At 33.4% G+C, this 12,647-nt stretch overlaps 1 protein-coding gene across 1 annotated transcript; it reads right to left on the reverse strand.

Moving 5' to 3' along the window:
* Positions 1-1,162: 1,162 nt before the first annotated feature.
* On the reverse strand, positions 1,163-4,116 carry LOC125855992 (pyrophosphate-energized vacuolar membrane proton pump-like). The gene is made up of 2 exons (XM_049535610.1): positions 3,998-4,116; positions 1,163-1,502 (listed from the first exon to the last, which is right to left on the reverse strand). The coding sequence occupies exons 1-2, from the start codon at positions 4,114-4,116 to the stop codon at positions 1,163-1,165; spliced, it is 459 nt and encodes a 152-aa protein (XP_049391567.1).
* Positions 4,117-12,647: the final 8,531 nt, after the last annotated feature.

Consider the following 12,647-nt stretch of genomic DNA (forward strand, 5'->3'; position numbering starts at 1 on the left):
TAGTAGACAACTGATTCATCTACTACTCGAGTTACTTAATCGACATTGCATGGGCATCAACTTTTTCACTACAAGAAAAACACCCTCTAAGGAAGGGAAATCTGGTCCCAAAAAGTCCAAATCTGATCCCTAATAGTCTATTGCGACAAGGAAAGGCTAGTCGCCACCCGTCCTAATAGAGCTCTTCGCTAAAGGTCAATTGCGACAGGCTTTATTAGCTGGTCCATATATGGTTTTAGAGACAGAAGCAAAGCTGGTCGCAAAAATACTTTTAGAGACCATATATCTCATCCCAAATAGTTGATTTTCTTCTTTAAAAACTAGTTATTTGCTGGTCATTAAATCCCTGTAGCGACGAGAAGCTACCTCGTCGTAGATCACTTTTTTGCAACTAGTAGCTACCACATCCTAAATTAACCTTTAGGGATGAGAAATTGTCTCGTCCTAGATGAACTTTTAGGGATGAGCAAAACTTTTGGTCTCTAATTGATCGCCAATGTTTCTTACGTTTCTTATCACAAAATTAAAAATATTTATCAATAAGTATAAGATTGGTACAAAAAATCTTCAAACAAAAGGCTGATATAAATATAAAAATTGGGTCACATCCCATGATGTTGATTTCAATATTTTCTTAACAAAAACTCTTAGCTTATCAAAATCTCAAGCTTGACTATGATATCAAGTTTTGCATAACTTCCATAGCAAAATAATAATAGTCTTTTGCATCTTCTAAACTTGCATCTTGACTTGTAACTTCAAACTTCAAAATCTGCAAGTACAATTTTTTTGAAAAGACCATAAGTAACTATTGGTATAGATAAGGAGTAATATGTAAATTTTTCACTAAAATTAGTTAAACTGCTTATCGCAAAAAAACTCTAAAATTCAGCGATAGTATGCATTGTATCAAGAGAAGACAATAGAGGCAATTCCACAAGGAACTAGTAGTAGCATGATAGAGGTCTGATTTTATATCTAAATTGCAGTTGCTGAAACTTTCTAGGTAAGAGGTGTGAAGGACACATTTAATTGGAAAGAAATTCTATGTACATCAGGAAGCACTCAATTTGCCACTGATTAGCATTTGAGACTCTACAAATTAGATAGCAGCATAATTGGATAAACATAGCGAGGTTAATGCTACAGATTAGAAGGAGACTTATCTAACTTTGCCAATTGCAGATGTTGTGTTCCTAGCAGCATCAAGAGCATCAGTCCTTTCACGAATGCTATGGCTCATTCCAGCCATCTCTGTAATACCACCAACATTGTCGTTGATAGGGCCATAAGCATCTATTGCGATCCCAGTGGCTATAATGCTAAGCATTCCCAGAGTAGCGACTGCAATGCCATACATAGCAGCTAAGCTGAAGCTCACGTATATAGAAACAACAATGGAAAATATGGGAATGATAACAGATTTATATCGAAGAGCCAATCCAAATATTACATTTGTCGCAGCACCAGTCTTGCAAGAATCTTCCACTTTTTGTACTGTACTGTAAGATTTTGCAATAGTAAACATTAAGAACATAGATTAGATACTACATAACTTTCCCCCTCCCCAAAATAAAAAAGAAAAAGAGACAAATAACAGGCATAAACACAATGTTGCTAGATGCTCTTAGATTATAAAAGTACTGAAAAAAGAGTTCAAGTGTTTTCTATCAGAAATTCAAGTCTAAAATGTCCTATCAGAACTTCAAGTCTAAAATTTCAAATCTGAACCAAATTCGTTCATAACTAAAATTTCTTATGGTTTCCTCGTAGTCGTAGAGTTTCCTATCAGAACTTCAACTGTCTATTTAGTAGTGTATCACAAGTCTAAATCGTCTATAATTTTCAAATTTGTAGGCCTTAATGTAAAAGGTTGGGAGACAAAAATAGATTGCATTCGATAGTGTATCACAAGTCTAAAAGGTCTACAGATTGGATTCACAATGATTGCATTAAATCCTAGAGAACTATCGATTGCATTCACAATGACTTTTATATCCTAAAACTTCTTTGTTAAAGAGAACCATTACGTATAATTAGGAATTGAGTTAGTTCCGGTTAAATTATTCCATCTAGAAGGAACCATGATTAATGAAACAATGGTGGACTATGAGTGGAAAATTACGATCATCAATAATAAGATATCACATTATAGCTAGGGAGTTGTTATAAACAATGAATTTGAAAATCGGGAAGCTGAAATGAGATATTTTTCAATGAGATACCACACTGTAGGGAGTTGTTATCGACAATGAACTGTAAAATGAAGGCCTAAAATGAGATATGCTTGCAATAATCATAGAAATGTAAGCCACCATGCAGAAATTCTTCAACTATGTGACAATTTAAAGAAAATGGACCTAACACATCTCCACTACTACCATGATGAATGAAGTATAGTACTTCAGAAATAACTGTACATGTAGAAAATAAAAAACAGAGGAAAAAAACATGCATGCAACTGTACGTGAAGAAATTTTTTACTATAATACATGCAGATTAATAATCTCTTCAATAGGCTTGGTACTAATATGATGAACATCTTCAACTTAGCTCAGTTTTCTATATTTCTACTACTTCTTTCATGTATTATTAATTGAAAGGAAATTGAAATTGATACCTGACCACCCAAAACCATCCATTCTATTTGACACAAAGCTACGAAATTGAATCTTAAAGACACAAGCTTAATAGTCTGGTATCTATGCAATTAAAATCTCAATAGTTTTGAAAAACCTTACTTTACTTGACTTCTTTGATGTATTTCTTAAGTTTATTGGTAAATGGAGGAAATGGAGTCTTAACTTTCACATAGGCTAGCTTTAGAACTATAAAGTTCTTGTGTATCTCTCCCTTTCGTTGACTAGAAGACATGATTAAGTTTGTAAGTTCTTGTTCTCATCCCTTTCTTACGCCACCTGGAAAATGGAAGAAGGTGCTCAGACCACAACTCATCAACAAATAGATAGAAGGTAATAAATTGACGTGAAGATGGACATAGTATTTTACTTTCTTCTCTCATACTCAAAATATCATAATTCAAGAACTTTTTCACCTCATCTAAGTAGGCTTGGTCGACTCGATTTTCAAGAAAAAGTTGCATCCATTGCTTACTAGGTGCGATAACCTTGGAGAATACATAAAAATTAGATTAACAAAATATGAAGTGTAAGAAAAATCTTAAGATGAACATAATTTGTGATTCAGTAATTGTATGTGATTTAAAACATACAAAGCAAAAAGTTTATTATACATACAGTGAAATTTCTTAGTTGACATTTGTAAAAAAAAATTAAAGTAGTTTTCTTAGAGGCTATGTTTCATATCTAAAAACTCTAAATCACATGGACAAACTGATAGGTGTCTCTATCTATTTCAATTAGATCATTCTCTGTTTGGATATATTATTCTCTTAACTCATTACTCATGCTATATCTTCAGTCATCCATTACTTGAAGTATTTGTCAATGTCAAAACAGTTAGAAATAACAATTCAGATGAGATATATTGCTCTGCGATTGCTTCTGACAAAAAAAAATAGACTCATATTGCTGCAACACTTGGTTGAATCTTTTTCCTTCTAAAAGCTACTTAAAATCTATTATTTAAAGTTGTTTTGGTTAATTTGTGGAGATTCAGTTAAACAAGAATGGAGGAATATATGGTGCAGCTATATATTAGAATGTATCTTATTGAAAAATCTCGAGTTTCCCAAGTTAAAAACCCAAATGAAACAATCACTGTTTCTACCTTCTATGTGCAGTACCATGGAGGGTAATTTGTATCAATTCAATTGCTTTTTATATCTTTCATTAGTTCGAGCAAATAATGATGAGATGGAGGGTAAATTTACATGTATGATCACTCTACAAATCTTTTGTATTGGTGCACTCTGTTTTGCAGGATGATGACCACAAAACTATTCTTATGCCCAACAAAAAGGGGGAGAAGTTCCTTTGTTATTTGCCTAAAGTCGATAAACCGAAAATTGGTAAACCAGTGACAACCAATATAAGCAGTTTGGTCGTGGACACTGAGAAACGCATCAAGTTGAAGACGCCAGATGAACTGCTTGAAGTACTGAAGGATAAATGCCTTGTCAGGGTGAGAATCCATCTAGCTCTTCCCTTACCACTTGATGAAGAAGTAGTCTAATTTTTTCTATTATCTTGCACTATCAAACTTTTCTACAACAAGAAGGGTGGTACTCATATGAATTCTGTTATGAGAAGAAGTTGAGGCAAGTTCATTTGGAGGATGAAAAGGTATGTTTTACTTCACTTTTAAGTGTGTTCTTTAGGCATGATTTCTCAGAGTAACCTTTTATTTTTTGCACCATGAATATTTTAAATATTTAATTGGCTGAGTCTTTGTTGCCTTGCTAAAGCTCCTGTCATGTGATTAGGGGTGGGTTGGTTTTGGAAAATTCAAAGGATCAGATACTGACATTGGATAATCTAAAACAACTTCCTCCCCCCTGCACACCTTGATTAATCCACTGGGCAGCCTGTACAGCCACATATGTTGCCAAAGGTAATCCTACCCACCAAGACGGTAAAGACCATAGTAAATGATGTCACACTAAGTGTTATGGCTGGGATTTGAACTGAGAATCTCTATGTAGTTACTCCCGTTTCTCGACCACTAGACCATCCCATCCTCCCCTCCCATTTGGTACGACTCATGTTGACTTTCATCGTGGTGAAGTTGAATGAGCTGTTATATTCGACTTTGAAATAGCCTAGAAGATCTAGTATAGATTTCTGACTATATCCAGGTCCAGTGGGTGATGCCAAAATCTTTGAGGCAACGCTTTCTGAGCTGGAAATTTGAGAAGGAAAAAAGAATTAATAGCCTATTTCTTATATGTTCTGAAAATTTCTTGTTCTTGCTGCTTTTTGGTAATTTTTACATCTATAGAAGACAGATGATTTACTAGACTTTAAGAATTGCCTTTAAGTTTGCAAATGGAACTAAACTGTTTGTTCTGTCATATCTTTTCTTTTATGCAGATTATATCGTAATTGAAAAGATAATAGTTGAAAGATATGAAGAGTATAGAGACGTCATATCAAAATCAAAATATTATGTAGTAGTAAATTGAATGACTTTACATCTGCTTTTTGGTAGTAGTACTTTTTAATGTGCATAGAATCAGACCAGTGAACTCTTTCAATGGAAGTACCGCATCTTTTGGAACTGGTCAAGTATAAGATAGGCCATGTAGTAGAAGCAAGATGCTAAGAGAATGAAGAGTTAAAATAAGAGATACTAGAATAATTGAAATAAAGCTCATTAAAGAAATTTAATCATCTAAGATTTCTTCAATCCAATTTTACTAGAGCAAAGTTGCAATCAGCACTAATAAAAGAAAGTAAACTATTAAACACAATAGTTAACTGAATCCTTTCAACATTAAAAGAAAAGACGCAGGGAAAACACATACATTTCAATGAGGTAGTGATAAAAGTTTATAGCTATCACATAACACCTTTAGAAAGAAAAAAAACATAGCAAACAACTAGTGTTGAAACTTCAACTAACAAATTTATACATAAGAAGCAACTAAGAACAATAGAAAACCTCTTCTTCTGCTAATGCTCGTAGAAGCTATTTTAAGCCATTGAAACACCTCATTCTCATCTCATTGTGGATGCTAAAGTAGATAAAACACACACTCTTTTCTTAAAACATCATTGAGAAATGTACTAATCATTAAAATCTAATTGTTGAATCATGTCAATACCTATTTATCTTTTTTGGATTTTCTTTTTCTATTAACTTTTAGCAAGTTCTAGCTATAAGATTTGCTAAGCTAGTTGCAATGCTTAAAGAGAACATAATATAAAGAAATAGAAGAATCTCAAAATGTGTACATCAATAGCAAGTAATATTTAATCAAGTAAACAACTCAAGATTACTCATCAACATGTTCTCATGAAGTACTTTTGTTTTCTAAGACAACACACTCCAGATAGTTAAATGAGTAGTATAAAAAAATTGTCAGCTTAATATTTTTTTAAAATAATGGATTATATTATTTAATAAGTGCTAACTTCACTACATTGATTACATAGTTCTCAAAACCATAATTATAGCCTAACCTCACGTATTGTTTGAATTCAACCAATTCACCTCATAATAAAAGCCATAATTGTAGCTTAACCTCACGTATCCAAGCAAGTTTCCAGAAGGCTAATGGTCTTCTTCAGATCAATATCATAATTCATATGTCTGATTTTGATTTTTCTTATATCTACTTTCCCTGTTAAACCGTCTAATGTTTTACACTTTAAGGAAAATTTACAAAATCATTGTGCAAGATTGAACATGAACTAATTTATTGCTTTGAACATACTAGAGAAAATAGAAAGTTTGTTATCTCAATTGTGAGTAGGCTCACTCACCATACCAAAAGGCAAAAACACAACAGTTCTGTTCCCTAAATTTATTTTCTCATACGAATCAAATAATAACGGGAAATAGCTTCATGCCCCAATCCTCCTTCCCCTCAAAACCCTTTTTAATATCTAACCCTAACCACCATTCCTCACACAAAGCCCAACACTCCAAGTAACAGAACTCATGACAAAACAATCAATATTAAGTAAAATCAATTTCGAAAATCGTCATTCTCAAACAATCATTATTCTTCGATTACAAAATTTCTTGTTTTAAATCCAATAAGAAAGGACGAAGAAAATAGACAAACCTGTTCGAATATACATATCTTTCAGCCAAATTGTGAATCTTCAGCCACCTCAGATAGATTTTGATTGAGATTCCAAATCTTGAGAGTGAAATTTGAAAGAGTCAATTATTTTGGATTTACGAGCTTTCCCATAGAAAAAATGATAGAGAGGATAGGGTTTTATTAAAAGGGGGGTGGGGGTGTTTATAGTACTTTTATTTTGTTTCTTTTACTTTGCCAGATATAGGGACGAGATTTNAAATCTGAACCAAATTCGTTCATAACTAAAATTTCTTATGGTTTCCTCGTAGTCGTAGAGTTTCCTATCAGAACTTCAATTGTCTATTTAGTAGTGTATCACAAGTCTAAATCGTCTATAATTTTCAAATTTGTAGGTCTTAATGTAGAAGGTTGGGAGACAAAAATAGATTGCATTCGATAGTGTATCACAAGTCTAAAAGGTCTACAGATTGGATTCACAATGATTGCATTAAATCCTAGAGAACTATCGATTGCATTCACAATGACTTTTATATCCTAAAACTTCTTTGTTAAAGAGAACCATTACGTATAATTAGGAATTGAGTTAGTTCCGGTTAAATTATTCCATCTAGAAGGAACCATGATTAATGAAACAATGGTGGACTATGAGTGGAAAATTACGATCATCAATAATAAGATATCACATTATAGCTAGGGAGTTGTTATAAACAATGAATTTGAAAATCGGGAAGCTGAAATGAGATATTTTTCAATGAGATACCACACTGTAGGGAGTTGTTATCGACAATGAACTGTAAAATGAAGGCCTAAAATGAGATATGCTTGCAATAATCATAGAAATGTAAGCCACCATGCAGAAATTCTTCAACTATGTGACAATTTAAAGAAAATGGACCTAACACATCTCCACTACTACCATGATGAATGAAGTATAGTACTTCAGAAATAACTGTACATGTAGAAAATAAAAAACAGAGGAAAAAAACATGCATGCAACTGTACGTGAAGAAATTTTTTACTATAATACATGCAGATTAATAATCTCTTCAATAGGCTTGGTACTAATATGATGAACATCTTCAACTTAGCTCAGTTTTCTATATTTCTACTACTTCTTTCATGTATTATTAATTGAAAGGAAATTGAAATTGATACCTGACCACCCAAAACCATCCATTCTATTTGACACAAAGCTACGAAATTGAATCTTAAAGACACAAGCTTAATAGTCTGGTATCTATGCAATTAAAATCTCAATAGTTTTGAAAAACCTTACTTTACTTGACTTCTTTGATGTATTTCTTAAGTTTATTGGTAAATGGAGGAAATGGAGTCTTAACTTTCACATAGGCTAGCTTTAGAACTATAAAGTTCTTGTGTATCTCTCCCTTTCGTTGACTAGAAGACATGATTAAGTTTGTAAGTTCTTGTTCTCATCCCTTTCTTACGCCACCTGGAAAATGGAAGAAGGTGCTCAGACCACAACTCATCAACAAATAGATAGAAGGTAATAAATTGACGTGAAGATGGACATAGTATTTTACTTTCTTCTCTCATACTCAAAATATCATAATTCAAGAACTTTTTCACCTCATCTAAGTAGGCTTGGTCGACTCGATTTTCAAGAAAAAGTTGCATCCATTGCTTACTAGGTGCGATAACCTTGGAGAATACATAAAAATTAGATTAACAAAATATGAAGTGTAAGAAAAATCTTAAGATGAACATAATTTGTGATTCAGTAATTGTATGTGATTTAAAACATACAAAGCAAAAAGTTTATTATACATACAGTGAAATTTCTTAGTTGACATTTGTAAAAAAAAATTAAAGTAGTTTTCTTAGAGGCTATGTTTCATATCTAAAAACTCTAAATCACATGGACAAACTGATAGGTGTCTCTATCTATTTCAATTAGATCATTCTCTGTTTGGATATATTATTCTCTTAACTCATTACTCATGCTATATCTTCAGTCATCCATTACTTGAAGTATTTGTCAATGTCAAAACAGTTAGAAATAACAATTCAGATGAGATATACTGCTCTGTGATTGCTTCTGATAAAAAAAATAGACTCATATTGCTGCAACACTTAGTTGAATCTTTTTCCTTCTAAAAGCTACTTAAAATCTATTATTTGAAGGTGTTTTGGTTAATTTGTCGAGATTCAGTTAAACAAGAATGGAGGAATATATGGTGCAGCTATATATTAGAATGTCTCTTATTGAAAAATCTCGAGTTTCCCAAGTTAAAAACCCAAATGAAAGAATCACTGTTTCTACCTTCTATGTGCAGTACCATGGGAGATAATTTGTATCAATTCAATTGCTTTTTACATCTTTCATTAGTTCGAAATAATTTGATTCTAAAATTAGGATCGATTCTTTAGATTAAGATGCCATGTTACAGAACATATTGAAAAACATGAGAGGGTTGAAAATCTTCACTGCAATTTTAGACACACACAATACATTGATATGATCTTTTATATTAGATAACTATTCAATGGTGTGATTGAAATTCCTAATTTATTCTAATTAGATAGAAATCTGTTAAGAATGAGTGGCACGTTACTACGCACGTGGATAAGTTTAAACAACTTTAGCCACTTTTCCCGCCCTCTCTGTCAGCCTTAAAAGTTGAACAATAGTTCACTTGTTCTTCAAGATGGATTTCTCAAGTTTAATACCACTCGCTCTATCTTCTATCACAACATTATTTTAGCTCATTGAGTTGCGCGTGCCTCTGTTCAAGAAAAGTTCACTATTCCCTAACTATTAGGAACACTAAGTTCTCCTACGATTGATCCCCTTCATTTTTGGGATCTTATCACACTACAAACTTAAATCTATTTTGAAATAGACGAGAAGCTTAACTAAGAGAAGAAGAGTAACCTGAACAAGAAGAATAACTCGAACAAGAAGTGTAACTCAAGCAAATCAAACAACACACTGAATAAGAGAAGAAAATAAAAGTCAACTCGCGAAAGAGGAAGCATACCTAAGAATATATTAGTCAGAAAACATATATTCATTTTGACAAGAATGGAAGAATATATGGTGCTACTATTGGAACTTATCTTCTTGAAAGATCTCGAGTTCTAAAAGTTTCAAACCCAAACGGAACTGCCGTTGTTTCTTCCTTTTATGTGCAATACCATAGGAGGTAATTTGCATCGGTTCGAGTTAATTAGATTGTAAAATAATATAATTGATTTTTTAGACATACACAATACGCTATGATATGATCCATTTATATTAGATAACTTTATAATAGTGCAATTGCAATTCCTAATATATTCTAGTTAGATAGAAATCTTTTAGGAATTAGTGGCGCGTTACTACGCAAGTGGATAATTTTTAACAACTTCAACCACTTTTCCCGCCTTCTTTGCTGACCTTAAAAGTTGAACAATTTTTCACTTGTTATTCAAGATGGATTACTCAAGTTTAATACAACTCGCTCTATCTTCTATCACAACATTATTTGTTCTCATTGAGCTGCAAGTGCCTCTGTTGAAGAAAAATTCACTGTTCTCTTACTATTTAGGAACACTAACTTATCCACGATTGATCCCCTTCATTTTTGGGATCTTATCACATTACAAACTTAAATCTATTTTAAATTGTACGAGCAACTTATCTAAGAGAAAAGGAGTAAACTGAACAAGAAGAGTAACTCAAACAAGAAGAGTAACTCGAAGAAAACAAACAACACTCCGAATTAGAGAAGAAAATAAAAATCAACTCGCAAAAGAGGAGCCATACCTAAGATTATAGTAGATAGATAACATATATTCAGTTTGACATGAATGGAATAATATATGGTGCTAATCGAGTTTTCCATGTTTCAAACCCAAATGGAACTATAATTGTTTCTGCCTTTGCTGTGCAACACCATAGGAGGTAATTTTCATCAGTTCAGGTTAATTAGATTGTAAAATAAAATTGATTCTTTAGACATACTCAATACACTATGATATGATCCATTTATATTAGATAACTTTATAATTGTGCAATTTCAATTCCTAATTTTTTTAGTTAGATAGAAATCTGTTAGGAACTAGTGGCATGTGACTACGCACATGGATCTGTTGAACAACTGCAACTATTTTCTTTCACTGCCAGTCTAAAAATCGGAACAATACTTCACTTGTAATTCATAATGGATTTCTCAAGTTTAATAGAACTCTCTATATCGTCTCTGTTCCAGAACTGTTAGGAACACTCTATTCTCTTAGGATTGATCCCGTTAATATTTTGGATCTTATCACAGCACAAACTTTAATATACTTTAAAAAAATGACCGCCTAGTCCAAATGTAAAAGAGTAAATCAAACAAGAGGAATTATAAATCGCACAAAACAAACAACAAATCATATTTAGAGACAAAAAAAATCAACTCACGAAGGTGGGCATACCTGAGATTCGAGTAAGATAGAAAATAAAGATTGAGTTGAGATCTGCTAGGCAGACCTGTGCTTTCTCTGTTTTAAGAAAACGCAGATGAAATAATAAGAGCTACAAGCTATGCTAAGATCGCTGCTAGGGTTTTCTTATTCGCGACAATGTTTTGAGAAACAAAGCATTTTTTGTCTTTGTTTTTTTAGAATTTTAATTACACTTATGTTTTGTCTCTAAGTTTTGGTGAAATTAAGACTTTTCTTTAATATTCAAGTAACCGTACTTTCTCTCCAGGAGACCCCTAAATTATTATTTGGGACCAGTTATTAATTTCTTTGGAGACTAGATTTAGTACCTTCACTAAAAGATACATAATTAAGGACCAAAAAAAAATCTCATCCCAATACATATACTTTTAGAGACGTGATTATTAACTCGTCTCTAAATGTTGGTCTTAAATGAAGCTTTTTCTTGTAGAGTTTGACAAATTCTAGACAAGTCATTCAACATGTCCTTAACATTCACATCAGCCGAATCCAACCACTTCATCATCTTCTGTATCATCTCCTCAATACGTGACATACAAACCCCAACTTCTGTTTTGCCAGATTCTCAATTTGCAGGTGGAACATAAGGCCCAACTCTCTCATTTCTGTTGCCATAGTTTTTTCGGTTGTAGTTATTGTCGCACCCTCTCGATTGTAGTTACCATACTTCCTACCTAGATTTCCTTGACCGTGGCGCCAATTATCCAAATTGGAACCTTTGGGGTTAGCTCAAAAATGCCCCGCCCGATCATTCACCAAGTAAGCATCCTCCTCATAGTAGCATTCCTCAATAGTTGGTGGTGGAGTCTTAGTCAATTAATTCACTATTTAACCTTTTCTAGACCTCCGCTTACATGCTTCAATACCAATCCAAGTTCTCTCCTTATCTGATCGATCTCCTCATGAATGTCATCGGCATATTGACTAGGTGCAAATTGAACTGCAAATGTTCTTGTTCCAGTGTCTGACTTTCGAGCTCTCCCTGCTTTATTGTTTTGGGAAATCTTTTCTAGTTTCTCAGTGATCTTCTCAAAAGTGCACGTACCATTGGATCCCCCAGCGATAGTATCAAGCACAACCTTACCATTGTCATCTTGACCTCTGTATGAATACTCTTTCAGTGACTTATCATCTATGCGGTGGCTCGGAACACTTCTTAAGAATGCAATGAACCTTTCCTACGAACTACTCACAAACTCTCCAGGTAGTGCCACGAAGCTGTTGAGTTTCTCTTTGTGGGTCAACTTGTTTGATAACAGAAAGTGCTTGGCCATGAACACCTTGTGCAATTGGTCCCACATATGAAATTAGTTGTACGGAAGCTCAGAAAACTATACCGCAGCATCACCGGTTACTGATAGAGGGAAGGATCTCAACCCTATGACATTCATATCCAACTCCGGTCACCCCACAAAACTCTTACAAACATTTCTTAACTTGGCCATGTGCTGATGTGGATCTTCCGAAGACATACCTGAAAATAACCCCTTTGTTGTAAGCA

The sequence above is a fragment of the Solanum stenotomum genome, chromosome 2, assembly GCF_019186545.1.
Source record: "Solanum stenotomum isolate F172 chromosome 2, ASM1918654v1, whole genome shotgun sequence".
Taxonomy (NCBI): domain Eukaryota; kingdom Viridiplantae; phylum Streptophyta; class Magnoliopsida; order Solanales; family Solanaceae; genus Solanum; species Solanum stenotomum.